This window comes from Helicoverpa armigera, chromosome 2 (assembly GCF_030705265.1).
Source record: "Helicoverpa armigera isolate CAAS_96S chromosome 2, ASM3070526v1, whole genome shotgun sequence".
Taxonomy (NCBI): Eukaryota; Metazoa; Arthropoda; class Insecta; order Lepidoptera; family Noctuidae; genus Helicoverpa; species Helicoverpa armigera.
Window position 1 is genome coordinate 8,340,480 of NC_087121.1, and position 15,506 is coordinate 8,355,985.

Here is a 15,506-nt window from a genome sequence, read left to right on the forward strand (position 1 = left end):
TTTCTTATATTTATTTAATCACTCCATAATTAATAACTTTTTTATCATCACAAGACAGCATACGTTTAGAGGAGATACCTACAATGCAATATTACCTTTTGTTTTATGGCCTTCATTAACATTACCCAAACTATAATTTGTCCAGGTATACACGGTGGTGACGTCGACAAACTGCATATTACTGCATGTGGAATACAGTGCGCTGGTGCAGTGCTGGGGCACGTTCCCAGACATTAGTCACCCCATTATCACGGTGATTCATGCATTTAATATCGTACACAACAGATGAGAACCTTTGTGCGGCCGCGGCTGTGTCTGATGTATTTGTGTCTGGAAGTGTTGTTCTACAATGCTGTTGCTTTTATTTTATGCTTATGGGATCTTTGTGTGTGTGTGTGTGTGTGTCTGTGTTGTGTGTGTGTGGGTAAATGTGTGTTCTAGCCATAACATTACACAACAGAGGATTTACTTGGAAGCCTATAACGGAATAATGTAGGAATAGTTGAACTATAAAAGAACATTTTCAAAAATTGAGACTTTCTTTTACCTAAACAACATGAACCGATTATAGTCGCAGTATATTACAACTACGATATTTTTAAAATCCCCTAACACCGAGTACGATTTCAGTGCAAACTCATTTAACGTTTGCAATTTGATTTTCCTCATCGATTACTCGCCCACTCGATTTTCTTTTGCATCTATTCGTAAGCGTATTCCTATATTTGGGTAAACGTACATTTCTTTCATGTTAGTCAATATTTTGAAATTTAATTTTAGCTGAGAAAATCCGGGATAGGTGTTACGTAAACGGTTTCGAACATCATTATGACTCATGTTTGCGGTGCAATTGAATTGGCGGTTTTAATTTAATTGCGGTGCAGCTATCGGAATTTGTGTCATCAAATTGTAGGACATCACTATAATACTGCGTTAATGAACGCACTTTTAAAATTTATTGTTATATTAACATTCTATATAATGTTGTTTTTTCAACAGGTTTTGGAAGACCCTGAAGTAAAAGCCAAGGCTGTGGAATTTGAAGACGCAAAGCCTCTAACTGGTCGAATTGATGTAAAAACTAACAGAATTGCAGTAAGTTATCTTGCATATTATAAGCTCATTTTACGAAAGAATATAACTAGCCGGTACTTATCCCATCAATAAACTAAGTTACAGTAATAGTTTTATTAGCAAATAATTTGTTTGTTTTGTAGCAAGAGATAAAGGAAAGTTTCGTAGTACTCACAGGTAGAGAAGCGAGGGCCCACTACGTGAAGACATTCGACAAGTTAGGCGTACTGAGGTATGCAAACCTTTTGTGCTACAATTTATAACATTAATTAGCCCTATTATTCAAGGAACAATGCTGTTTCGTACACAACAAACGTTCTTCTTATAACAAGCTTTATTGGGAACAATTCATTTCAATTGAAAAGATCTTAACAATTTTAAAATTTAATTAAGAAGCTATTGTTAGTTGAGAAGAAATTTTGAAGAAAATCTCTACTTCGTAAGAAGTACCGTTACCGTACCTTTATATTCCATTCTGTGAAGAATATTATTTTGATACGAAACTATAATATCTTACCTTGGAAACACATCCATAACAAATTGCCTCATTTACTCGCGCGGTTATGGCTTACCTATAAAAGCTTAATATTTATATCACGTTGTGTGAATAAGCTCCGTTCATGCGTAAAAAGTAAGGTTCGCGGAAAGTAACAGGAGTATTGTTTTTATAAAAGAGTAATATTACACAAACCAATTTTCGCTTTGTGTGGGATTTCGGAAAACAAAAGCCAATCACATGGAAACCATTCCACCAATGGATACTTATGTACCTCTATATATTGCACCAACCAGTAATCAAAGGTGACTTGAATGCTACGCCCTGTCATGACAGTTACTTTTATCACTGTGACAAGGGCTTACAGCGTTCATTGCTGCGGCCAGCCTACTTTGAATAAATGCTTTTTGATTTTGATTGCATTTTTACGTTACTCCAAAAGAGTGATTTGAAATAAAGAAGGCTCAGGTAGCGTGTTATGATGATTTTTTTCTCCATTACGTATAAATTACTAAGAAGACAGGGCTGAAACTACCATTTATAGAAAAAAATTCGAACACTAGAATTGTAATCTTTTATGTATGTAATGACTATCTTCTACAAAGTTGTAGTCGAAAAAAAAAACTGAATGCATTTATGAATATTTTTTAATATGCATTGTGCTTGTCTAAAAGTTTGTGAGTCTATGGCACAGAACTTTCCTAAACACTTGCATAAATGTAACTTATTGTAGCTGCAGTAACACAATTTAAAAATATGATTCATGTGTGTATTCCCGTCGCCGGGATCTGATAACTCGTGTTTCCAGACACCTCAGGTATATCTTCATGCCGGGATGCATTACTCCCCATGGAATGTTCTTGAAGTTCTGGTGTGGCGTGCGCTTCGTAGTCGCCTTGTACTACATATTCACTGTGCCGTACGATATTGCTGTAAGTTGCTCTGTTTTATTGTTTTATGCTGGCTACAGATCTTCATATTCGTAGTATAGTTTTAACTGTACTGTCGAATTCACGCAAAAAACTGACAGCTGTAGCTGTGTTGAACTGACAATGTATTCTACATACAATATAAAAGTATGATGATGATGGAAACTGCACAGTTAAAACTGTTAAAACTTTGCTGTTAAAACTGAAGGTCAGTAGCCAGTATTACTCTGAGTCGGAGAGATGTAAGTTAGTTCTATGAATAGTGTCGCGAGTGCTCCTAGTTTTTATTACATTATTCGAAACTTGCGTGAAGCACGAACTGATTCGAGTATTCGCTAGAGACATCGCTCTCGGTGTCCAATGAGGTGTTCATAACTAGCCAAAGAAGGGAAAAACTCGCCACTGTGCATATTACTTGATTTCTGAGAACTCTATTTATACATATGTTTGATAAATCTACCATAAGGCTCTTTATTACGTTGTGAGGATACTCTCATATCTGTCCACTGCCTTGAACAAGTATCCGTATAGAAAAGTACACGTGTATCAATCACGTAACTGTGTGTGTGTACTAAAATATACTGTTGTAGAACATATATTTATGACGGCAATAAGTTTTTCAATATTTTCAGACGAAACAGCACAAACACAGTGGACTATATAATTATGCGGACGTCGTCTTATACATAGACATAGTCATAATGGCGTATGTTGCGTACTACAACGAGAAATCCTTGCTCGTCACACACCCTCTCCTGACAGTGTCCCGATATTTGAGCCATTCCTTCTTAATGGACATCATTAGTGTCTTCCCAGTTGAAGAAGTCGTGAGTACTCATTAAATTGTACTTCTATGTATATCGAACGAAAACAAATAATAAATTATGGCACATTTTATTTCAGTTCAGAATAGTAAATGACAATTCAGATATGGATTTGTACAGATTAAATCGAATGCTTTTGGTAAGTATTTTTATACCTAAGATACCCACCTTTGTAAGCAAAGAGGCGGTCGTTACTCATGACGTTGAAAGGGCGTATCTGTTGTACGTACCCAAATAGTCGACAATTGTAAGTTATGACCCTTTTATCAATAGATACCTAACAGTAAACATGTCAAGTCATTCGATCGATTTGTACGTACCGAAGGAGATGGCCTGGTGAAGGGGTAAAAGAGTTTCTCGAAACCTCACATTATAGTCCGGAAATATGTTTCCATTGCATTTTGCGTTGATTCGCCGAAATCCATTTTACGAGTAAACGGAAACATGATGATTGCAATTACTTGGTAAATGTGCCTTTTCCGAAGTTACCACGTAATACAATTCATGAAAGCCTAATGGAAAATGGATTACACACCTAGGCAATACCTGAAAGTTTTGAAAGAATACAGTGAACAACGAAATAACAAAAGCGTTATCTAGATTCTATAGCTGTATGGTACGGATCGTCACACAATAGTATTCACAGAGAACATTTCTTTTGTTCAGGTGTCTAGAATAACAGGTGCTTTCGCGTACTGGGAGAGTGATATAATGCGAGTAAATCCAGCCATAGTGCTGTTGAAGTTCCTGCCTATAGCCTTGACAATTGTGAACTTTGTAACTGCGTTCATTTTCGTGAACGCGTGTGAACCCTACTTGCCTCCAGAGTCGCGTTACATATTAGTCAATTGTACGAAGATTTTCATCATTTCTAGTGTTAAACATGAACAGAGATGTAAGTTTAATTGGATTTCTTTATTAATTCATTGATTATCAAAATTACCTACTCACAGAAAAATTTAAAAAAATGTTCACTTTCAAGCTTATCTCAGCTACAAGGTTACACTGAATGTCTTTTGCTTTATGAATTTATCTGTATCTTTGTACGAACGTGTGGTCATACTACTTTGTCCCAGATGCGGTTACCGAATACGTATACACGTTCTACTGGGTTTACGAGATATTTGTGGGTGAGTACTTCTAGTAATTGATACTACGGCTACAGGTAATATATGGCCCCAATGTTTCGGGGAGTGTCAACCACAGGGTCGAAATTTATTATTGGTTTAACAAGTTTCGGATAATTCATTAAGCTTCGTAATTTATCGGAGGATCGGAGGCAACGGAAAGTTATAAGTCTATTAAATAACGGAAAGTGAAGCCTGAAAAAATCTTTTGTAGAAAGCTTTCGGTATAAAAATTGATCAAAGTAATTTTAGGCTACCAGGCTCTTTGTTCTTGGGGAAGCCGAAATTCGTAGCGCCGTATAATGTTCGTAGTATAGGTTAACCCACAATTAAAATAATTACCTATTTAATCGCCTGAAATACTTGTTCATTGCGCCTAATTGCCTTTGAATTACAGCTGGGGACTTGGGGTACCGACTGAATAAACAAAATATTACATTTATTTAGTTCAGTATCCCGAAGTACCACAAACATAACCTGATGAGCATTTATATGCTCACATAACATTGTCTACTTATAGCCTTTTGACACATGTATGTAGGTAGTTTTTTTCAGTCTAACCAAGGAGTATCGGGTTGAGGAGTCAGATAGGCATTCTTAGGGATTATTGTAAAGCACTGGTACTCAGCTGAATCCGGTTAGTCTGGAAGCTGACCCCAAAATTGTTGGGAAAAGGCTCGAAGGATGATGATGATGATGTAGTTTTTTTCACATTCGGCGCGATACTGGCCTAGTTTATATACTTTGGCCTGAAATCTCACTATGTTTTATTCCCAGGCTTAGGCTGCACTCCGATCAGTATGCCTAACACCGTCGACTTCTGGCTGATGATGTGTCTGCAGATCGTTGGCTTCATGTACTTTGCCTTCATGTATGGGTATGTAGCATCTACGCGGTCGACAGCCGCACAAGCCTTGTTGGAACATAATGTGAGTATTTTCTTCAATGTTCTCTTTAGTGCACGATATATCTATCTATATACTTACAATTTCACGCAATTGTACTTATTCACTTTTGCATTTATGTTCATAACTGGAATTCCGAATGGCTTTATAAGTATGCTGTGAGTTAGATTATAGATAGATAATCTTAATTCGATCAAGATAACGGTAATGGAATTTACAACACATTTTAAACATAAAAAGATATATTTCTTGCTTCTATAATTGGAACTATTATCATTCTCACTTACCTACATGTTATGATTACGTTGAATTTGGGAATGATCAAAAATAATGATTACTTTATAATATGTTCTACGTTACTGTTCCTGTTATCGCCCTTTGTGGGGAACTTTAGCGAAGGATACCGTCTAGAACATTAACAGGCGGTCGCTATTGTTAGTATCAAATAAAAAGTTATAGCTTTTAGGATGCCACTCAAAGCCACAGAATACTGAACACATTTCCAGCCATTTAATTTCGCCTTTCACTGAACGTATGAATATAACTTTTATTCTCTTAAAGTTCTATAAAAATATAATTAAACGTAAGGTTAATTTACGCCAATCATTTTCTCTTTGGATGAGCTGACTCTTATAAATTACAATACCTACGTACTTTAAGAGGATACTCATTTCGAATTGTTCCTTATTACAGTGTAAGCAATATTTCAATTTCGTTGTAAGCCGATCAAATATCTATAAAGTTAATAAACCGAATATGAAAGGAAATCAATTTCCAATAACGGTTCAATTGCTGGGAGGGAAAAACTGATATTATTTATTTACATGACGTAAACGAAACTACCCACTACATAACATGAGTTTGCGTATACATATGTACACCTACGGACGTCAAATACACGCATGAGATAATTTTATTTTAAACAGCGGCGTGTAACAATGAACAAAACCTAATTAACAGCCGAGATAGACCATACTGGCAGTCTAGCTCTATGTATTACGGCTAAAGTTCCGTCATTAAAAATATTACGACTTCGCAGTTCCAGTACAGTAATTATATTAGTTTTAACGAGCAAAGTCCTCGTTTGTTTTATAGGAAAAAACAAGGGATCTAGCCAACTTTCTGTACCAGCAGAATGTGGATCCGATGCTCACGGTGAAATCGTTGAAATATTTTGAATATGTGTGGATGAGGACGAACGGCAGTAATCCTCAGGTAAGTCATAATAAATGCCTCGTGTTCACGTTGTGCACCGAACTGAATGTTCTACCAAATTGTGAACAGAACAAACACCAAGTATTTCACTGGTCACGTAGTCGTAAAATATTGCGTTATGCACTTTTTACGGAAAGTACATTAATTCTGGTGAAACGCTGACGGGTGCTGTGGTGAAACAGTTTTTATGTTTGTGTTTGTTTCAATTTTGCATTTTTATCACGTTCCAACACAAACGGGATAATACACATTCTGATTTTCTTTTAAATATTTTTGTGGGTAGAGTAAATTCTCAGTTTAAAAATTCTACATATTCTTCTGCAAAGGTCAGCAAGAATACCTAATATCTTTGTTCAAAGTATGTCGTAAAACCAATGCTGAGTCCGCCAAATGTATCTAGATTCTATCAGCGGTGCCGCAGGTGGTATTTAGTGGTGACAGGTGCAGACAGCGATGTCGCTCCATCATTTTGTCACTAAATTAGATCCTGGGTCACGATGATATATTATTTCATTAATACTTGAGTAATCTGTCCTGTCTCATTGCATTGTTGCGGCTGACATGGAGCTTTTGTTTAAAAGAGGGGTCTTTCCTTGTTTTGTTTCGTTAAAATTCGAGACATTTTTCCTATTTAGAAATTGTATAGATATTTTAAATGTTCTGAAAATATTTTAATTAAAAAAATGGGTTCAGCTAAATGTGACATAACCACAAACTGTATGTCAAATACAACACACAGGTCAAATTGAGGACCTCCTTTTATAAACGTCAGTTAATAAACGAGTATGATTTTTTAGAGAATATGTCGTCGCCTAAACTCGGCGCTAATGGAAGACACATTAGTATTCATGTACGAGCGTGCTCTGAGGGAAGTACCCCTGTTCGGCAAGGTGGAGAGGTCATTCATCAGGGTCTTCACGCAGCACGTCAACGAGATGTACCTGCTGAAGGGGGACACCGTCATACAGTGCAGGGACATACAGCCTTACATTTATATCATTTATCGGGGAAAGGTAATGCCAAATAGCAAAGTTGATGACTGCTTTTGTAAACTACGATTAAGTTATAACGAGTTCGAGGAATCTTTATTATGATGTACAATATCTTTTATGGCAACAGCAACCCATGCTTTACATACCTACTTGTTAGCCATAATACATCACATTTTCAAAACCCATCGTCCCAAATCGGAAAACCGTGAAAAAGTTATACGTATCTTATTTGTATTCATAGATATTTTTTATTACGAACACAAGTCTGTGTCCACAGTCAATCTTTCAAGTCAAATATCGCTCGAGGTAAATGATCGGGGACTGTATGTATCCCGGAGATGTGTACCGGCTCACTGAACAGGATCAATAAGGAAGGGTTTTTTTGATTATTCCGTTTTTGCGCATCTCACTAAGTTTGTATTGTAAACACGGACAGGGATGTACATACGTCATGTTATGTTCGAAGGACCCCTGACCCTTTTAGCGATCGTTGACAATACATTTTTTTGGACATGTACCCATTTTATGAGCTTTTTATGTCGTAGGCATATTTTAACGTGTACTTTTAGATTTGCGTATTATAGAGGTATAAAGTATATTTTGCAGGTTGATGTTTTGACGTCATATAATGAAATGATAACATGCATGGGTCCAGGTGGAATGTTTGGGAATTTTACTGGTGTAAGTTTAAATTCACTTAAAATTTTGCTTTAGTATGACGTTACAGCTGTGTACATTTTAGCTGGCTTCTCCAAAATTTATATTTACATTTCGGTAACCCATATTTCTTGCTTGCTTGTAATAAGAAAAACTTTCTGTTATCCCAAAAGTATGAATATGCATAAACTGTAGAATATTTTCATAAAATTTTCAGCAACCAACATCATGTTCCGAAGTGACGATATACGCGAGTCGGAGCCTCGATTTATTAGTTATACCAAGTGTGACTTTCTTCAACTTGGTCAAATATTATCCCAAGATTCAGGACCCTTTGAACAAGGCTTTCGAAATGTCTAGAGATTACATCTTGCCTATTAACATGGATAATGATGACGATGAATCTTCAGACGGTAAAGTGGTCTTACGTATCTTGTAGGTTAAGCATTAATATGTTTGATTTTGGTCTCGAATATTATGAAAATTAATCCGATAAGTTTAGCTTCAAAACTTTAAAATACAGTGCTGTGTCTAAATATTTTTAACAATACTTAATAGGTATCTCTTCCACGTCGTTATAGGTTAGAAAAAGTAGGTACCTTAATTAACTTTAAAAGTGTCTGCGGCAGTGTCGGAAAAGATGAGACAAAAATAGGCTTTCGGATTAACTGTAACTTTATCAATGAACTGGAGATTAATAACTTCCTTCACCGGATTATTGCATCGAAAAGAACTCAGGATAAAAGTAAAAATTATAAGTATTTAAGACAGATATAGGTATATTTTCTTATTTTGCAGAATCGACATTTGACCTTTCATCGATAGAGTCGGGCGCCGATTCTAGAAGTGGATCCAGTAGATTTGATATTTCAGGTATGTTAAGTCACCCTTCGGAGGTAGACGCCGGGTCTTTCGTGTCCCTGACTAACTCAAAAATAGTCATAGTATGGGAGTGTATGAAAACTCGCGCGGATGCTGAGCGTTTCTAAATAGTAGATACCTTTTGTCATATTTATTCACAAGTCTATCTTTCAGACCTTTTTTGTTTGTTATTTGTGTTGTGGAATTAGGATGTACCTACCTATAGAGCTCCATAATATATGCACATAATATTGTTTCCAATAGTGAGAAGTATAGTGTTGGATGGTTTACAAGGCCATACAATAGCTACAATAAAACAGACAGCAAAGACTTTCAACATCTGCAACATAACGCCACGTAGGGGTGTCCGTTTACCAAGATAACAGGCTACCTAAAGGGAGCATTTTCCTTTGCGTTCAAACAGGGTTGTCATCAAACTATCGTGTTCCTAATCCGTAGGGACAGTGCCGATGAGCGTGTCACAGTCTAACGTGAGCCAGTCGAAGTCGTCTGCGAGTGTGTCCACATTTCACAGCTACTCGCACGCCTCTAATCTGCTGCGTCCCGGAACGTTCATGTTTCAGGTAAATTGATACCGCCCTAATGAGGACTTGTGGCTTACCAACCGGGTATTTGTTTGTTTGTGACTTTGGCCGAATACGGCTTGTGTGGGTGTGCTTGTAAGTGCCACCGTTATGACTGATTTATGTTCGTTGGCCTCGAAAACACGAGCTCAGTGGAAACTGGGCGAGCGTGTAAGGCGTAAATCAAACGTTGCTGATTGACATTTGATTGAGTGTGCATGCCCTAAATGCAGAAAACTATGATGTTTCAGTTACACACTTTGCGAATACTATTCTTATTATTTATCTCCTCTTTTCCTATTACCTAGAGTAACAGGTAGTTCTAGCTTACATTTCTTGGAACAATTTCAGTGTTGGGTACAATATTAGGTTCACATTTTCACTGAAACTTGTTGCCGGTACATAACACCTGTTCGAAGTTCTGTGAAAATACTTTAGTTAAATACCTACCAAAAGTCTCTACACTTACTTGAGATAATGATAGTTGTGCCTACTTACATTTGGTAGGAACCTTTATTTTATTCTTTAAGTAACATAGGCTTTCCGAGTAACTTCGCTGAACCATTTGATGAGAGTGAAAGGACAAGGGTACAATAGGACTTGTAAGTGCGTGAAGCCTTTTACACTACATCCGACGCTTGTGAAATTAGGCTCTCTATCTAGTATATGATTGTGTTACTTACAATGCTAGGAAAAGCTAGGAAGTAACACAAAGTAATGAGGTTTTGAATGCAGTGTTATTATTTGCTACAACAATTTGTTTCAGAGTTACGGCTACTTATCATGTACGATTGTAACAATACACTATGTGATCGGTCTGTATGACCTGGTGACCCTAAATGACTGCTACTTTTTCCTCTGGGCACATGCCCTGTTGGACATCTACTTCTATGGCAAGATTTATCTCACTATGCATCAGGTAAGCAATATGTAATTCACTTTGAGAGAGTTGACTACTAATTACAATACTTTATAGTGATTGTGTAGAGAGATTGAATTCCTCTCCAAAATGTGAGTAAGGGCATAGAATAAAACTGTTAATGTTCTGCTATTTCACTGCCATATATTAGTATTTTATTGTGTTTCTCAAACATTTTTTGGACGTTATGTCTGAGTCGACCTTTCTGTAACTGATTTTCAACCAAGCTTAAAATTATTTCTAGTAATTCCCTTTTTACGCATAAGTAAGCTTTCGTTGAAAATGTTTATATGAAACTTGGTCCTTTTGACAATATTTTAATGAAATGTGACTAGTAAACTGACCATAATGTTTAGGGGTACGTGAGCAAGCACGGGGAGCTCGTACTGGAGGGTCCTAAGACTCGCCACAGATATTTAAAGCATAGATTCTGGGTGTGTTCCGACGTGGTAGCCAATTTCCCTCTGGAATTCCTCGGCTTTTGTTTTCCGTGAGTTGTTCATTGTTTCTTATTACAAATGGAATTACTAAAATTATTACGGCTGTAGGCATTTATGATCATGCCGTAAGTTAAATAAACATGTAATTAAATTCCACATTTACTAAAATGTATCCAATTAACTGATAAACTTAAAAGACTGTTTGTTTATATTCATAGTCTCTTCAGTGCTCAGTAAGATTTGACAAACCTGTAGCAATAAACACGTAGGTATGTATTTCTTACTAAATATGGAATGAAGATATTTTTGGTGGTATTCCAGGAATACCGTGAAAGCTGTGCATTATTTACGCGCGATCAAGCTTCTAAGACTGAAGTATTTGTTTGAATTTTATCGGGATACGTCTCGTGAACTCACCAATAACCTTACCACTCTTCAGGTACTTTTATATTTTTATTGCTAAGTTCTATTTATTTTGGCTTATTGTTACAACTTTGTAGCGTCCACCAGAGGTTCCATCCTCGTCTCGTGGATACTAGTCTGCTCACCTGGAGCAGAAATGGTCGAAATGGTCCAATATTGCCTGTGTTCCTGTTCATTTATCGATACAAACTTTTCAACTTCATAACAGTAGATTTATGTTTTGAAATATAAATATAGAAAATGGTATCTCCAATTCGGACTTATTTCAATGGTATGTGAATATTTTTGTAATTTAACCAATACCTATATAATTAACTGCACAGGCGGCGATGACAATAATAGGTGTTGTCATAGTGATCCACACATTTGCCTGCCTATGGCTAGTGGCAATGATTGGAACATCTCCTATTAGCATGATTCGGACACTGAAGGTTCACCTTATAGATGAGTAAGTTAAAAAAATCTAATCTATGTTTCTATGTCTAAAGATTCCCTCTAATACAGTACCGTACCAAGCAGTGAGAATGTTCAAAACGGTAATCTTAAACAATGATACTTGGTTGCCCACAACTGTGAGCGAAATCAAATTTTGGTCGTCGTCTTATTTGAGCTCATAATATGGGTAGGTATAGCAATGTGTTATTGGATTACTCTATATCAATAGAAATTAATTTAATAATAGAGTATTTATAATTGGTACATATAGGATTACCAATTATTACAACTGATGTACATATTATACATACATATGAATAGTGACTTGTAATCTGAGTCTGTGACCAATTTCCATCACAGAGAGACGCCACAACTCCGCTGGGACTACGTGACATCATTCTACGTGATAGTAGCCATGCTGACCACCACTGGCAGTGACGAGTTTTCCATCGAAGAAGTCTTGCCCATGAGCATACTGGCTGTAGTTCTGGTCTGCGGTAAAATGTTAGCAGCGATTGTAGTCGCTGCGTCCATACAACTGGCTTATTCCAACAAGTATGCTTTGACAGCGTATGAGAAGGTGACGAGGGAACTTATTGATATGCTGAAGAATCAAGGACTTTCAAGTGAGTGAAAGAACACATTTTTCACATACGAAATCTGTTCTTTTCCTCGTGATTTAGTAATGAAGTAGTATTTTAAAGGAGTCTAGATTGATCACCATGTTTTAGATTACCAACTGAAGAAGTTTTGGAAATACATACAACAGCTTTGGGTAACAGAGCGTGGACGACAGGTAAAATTCTCTTTAGTATGCTTAAATTTTTTTCAACCTATCTCATTTGATTGCCTCCAATTTTACTATAAATCTATGATCACAGTTGCCAATTCTATTGTCCCAAACACCTTATGTACGTCGTTGTGATCTGATGTCGGCGATGTTTGGTCATCACTTGAGGAGTTGCTACATCTTCGCCGACACTGGAGAAGCGTTTCTGAGACAATTGACAGTCGCACTTGATTATACTATTTTCTTCCCTGGTAAGTTATTGAGCAATCCTTATTTATTAATTATTAATTCTCGGAGCATTTTCTTTTGTCATAATAATTACATTGACTTGATGAGGTTTAATTATGTACTTTAAGTGAAGATTATTTAGATCCAAAATTGTTTATTGCAAGCTCCGTGGAGCAAAATAATTCACGCATAGGTTTCCTTTTTTTTCCTGTAGACTAGGTACAGAACTATCGATACAGCTAGAAGTTTGTAAAACAAATTGTACTAAAGGAACAGTCAAACTCACTTCTTCGAACTTTCACGTTTGAAAATCAAAACTAACATAGATCCGGTAGTAGATCTAGAATTCTCTATGCAGCTAGTTCAAAAGTTTCACAGATAAAAGTCAACTTTGTCAAAGGAATTGAAGTTGTTAATTTTACATAGAATTATTGATAAGACGCGGATGTTAACACTTCATTCTTTCATTCATTTTATTTTTTCTGATATATCCTCCAAAATACTTTAGCTGTATCCTTACTTTACATTTTTATTATAGAGGTATACCTAACTCTTAGTGATTTCGTTTTCATCTTGTATATTTTGTTTAAAACAAAGCTATATCCCCAACCACACAATCTTCAGGGAACTACATAGTAGTGGCCGGTGACAGCGAAGCTCGCATGTACTGGGTGGCATCAGGGTCGGTGTCAGTCGTATCAGTGAGAGCTGACCTTACTGAGATCACTCACGAGCTGCTCGGCACAGGAGACGTGTTTGGCATACTGCAGGGCATGAACCGGGGCATCTCGCACTGCTTCTCCTATAGAGCTGAGACCAAGGTATAGTAGAATTCAGACTACAGATATTGGAACTGTCTACAAATTTTCTACCATACGCACAGACATATTACCTAGTATGCAAGGTATGTGACCCGGTAGAAGTGATTTTCAGAAATTCAATTCATATTACAAAGAGTAGGTGTACCGAAAAATGCCAACTGAAAAAACCCGTAAACATGGAAAGAAATTATAAGAAATAATCCTTTACTTACCTCATTTCATAGTTGTCTCAGCTTAGTCTTGGTAGCGCACAGGTAATTTTAATTCAATCTTTCCCTTTTCACAGGTCAGCATTTTAACGCTAAGCATGGATTCGTGGATCGACATTTTACGATTTTTCCCTGAAGCGAAGAAGATGATACTGGAAAGATCGGAAGTTTTATTTACACAGATAACTTAAAATATCATGCTTTGGTACAGAAATTCGCAATATCTTTCCTTTGAATATTCGTGTAATTCCATTATGTTTACTATACAAATAAATATATACGTAGATTGTTGATTTCACTTGAAAGCCTTACCCTAACTGAGTTGTTTCATGGGCTCAGAGTATACCTAGCGGAAAGTGTTAGAAAATTCCCGAAAGTTTTAACCAAACACACAAACGACATAAGCACATTAAACTATTGTACACTGACACACATAAAGGCACTTCATTCTAGATTGGAAGCCACTTTAAGCCGCTTACGACAGTTTCGATATTCGTGCCTTTGAAATGATGAGAGAGCCCAATGGAATCGAATCGAAACTGTACACGCGCCAACAAAAGTGAACTGTGTATCGAAATTTATTTTTGAATAATATTTTTTTATACAATACGCTGGCGGCCTTAAATTTTATGCCTTCAATTTTTGGAAGCAAAATGTATTTTTCGCTGTTGATGTAAAACAGTGACAGAGAAGGGATTAGCCATTATTTATTACGATAATTTAACTGGAAATGCCTGGGGGGAAAGCGCAGGACGGCGAGCAGCGACGCATTTTAAAGGCTTGCATATCTAGGTATATATTTTACCATATCAAATATACACCAATGTCCTGCTAGAGAACTGTGTGTAATGTTTTATTAATTTTAATGTAGTATTTATTATATGCTGTCAATGTTGTTATTGCTTTAAAATCTTTAATTATGAGTTTTTTTGTAGTGTATTCTAAGACTAAGCTCCATGCCTGGAAGATTCGAATACCTAGTCAATAAATATTTGATAGACGGGTTGAATGTTTTTGTTATGTAGAAACCTACAATATGTCGGACTGATCAGGGTAGACAAGACAAAGGCAATCTAGTCTATAGAGTTCAATAAATATACCTATTCAGCCTTTAGCAATTTCGTATTTGGAGAACAGAATTATATCTGCGTAGAATTATTAAAAACATAAATAATAAAGCCGTCTAATGAGTTTTGTAATCTAGTGTACCCCTTGCCAAAGTCATAATATTATTAATGTTGAGCAAACGAGTGTTGTCGCTAGCGGTGTTTGCTTTATACAAATTTGTTCACGAGCTGAGCAATAATTAGAATATGAAATATGAGGGAGCAGAACCTACGTAAGTGTACTGTGTAGCTTTCAAATTACAGATACGCATGCTATTAAAACAATCTTAATTGGTTGAGCATCAACTATTCATATACGTATTTGGGGAGTTCCAGAGACTTCCGTGTTACTATTGATCATTTTAATTTACTTAGTTGTAGGTACCTATATCACGTTCCTAAAGTGTCTCCAGTTTCAAGGAAGGAGCGGACATAAATTAAGAGCAGCGAAATTTTAGCTGCTTGTTAAGC

At 36.4% G+C, this 15,506-nt stretch overlaps 1 protein-coding gene across 2 annotated transcripts in view; it reads left to right on the top strand.

Moving 5' to 3' along the window:
• Positions 1–14,208, top strand: part of LOC135118099 (uncharacterized) — a 29,402-nt gene extending 15,194 nt beyond the window's left edge. Inside the window, exons 22-45 of one of the 2 annotated variants that reach the window (XM_064039154.1) lie at positions 146–253; positions 1,000–1,095; positions 1,218–1,306; positions 2,379–2,502; positions 3,132–3,326; positions 3,403–3,462; positions 3,990–4,218; positions 4,400–4,453; positions 5,228–5,379; positions 6,451–6,570; positions 7,368–7,583; positions 8,169–8,243; positions 8,437–8,632; positions 9,018–9,092; positions 9,540–9,664; positions 10,431–10,583; positions 10,940–11,073; positions 11,345–11,462; positions 11,770–11,894; positions 12,242–12,507; positions 12,613–12,677; positions 12,763–12,922; positions 13,524–13,720; positions 14,007–14,208. In XM_064039154.1, coding sequence (XP_063895224.1) covers positions 146–253; positions 1,000–1,095; positions 1,218–1,306; positions 2,379–2,502; positions 3,132–3,326; positions 3,403–3,462; positions 3,990–4,218; positions 4,400–4,453; positions 5,228–5,379; positions 6,451–6,570; positions 7,368–7,583; positions 8,169–8,243; positions 8,437–8,632; positions 9,018–9,092; positions 9,540–9,664; positions 10,431–10,583; positions 10,940–11,073; positions 11,345–11,462; positions 11,770–11,894; positions 12,242–12,507; positions 12,613–12,677; positions 12,763–12,922; positions 13,524–13,720; positions 14,007–14,120 — 3,246 coding nt within the window. In that variant the 3' untranslated portion in view covers positions 14,121–14,208. Of the gene's footprint in view, positions 1–145; positions 254–999; positions 1,096–1,217; positions 1,307–2,378; positions 2,503–3,131; positions 3,327–3,402; positions 3,463–3,989; positions 4,219–4,399; positions 4,454–5,227; positions 5,380–6,450; positions 6,571–7,367; positions 7,584–8,168; positions 8,244–8,436; positions 8,633–9,017; positions 9,093–9,539; positions 9,665–10,430; positions 10,584–10,939; positions 11,074–11,344; positions 11,463–11,769; positions 11,895–12,241; positions 12,508–12,612; positions 12,678–12,762; positions 12,923–13,523; positions 13,727–14,006 lie in introns of those variants that run through there. The other variant, XM_064039157.1, reaches the window with a different exon arrangement.
• The last annotated feature ends 1,298 nt before the right edge of the window (positions 14,209–15,506 follow it).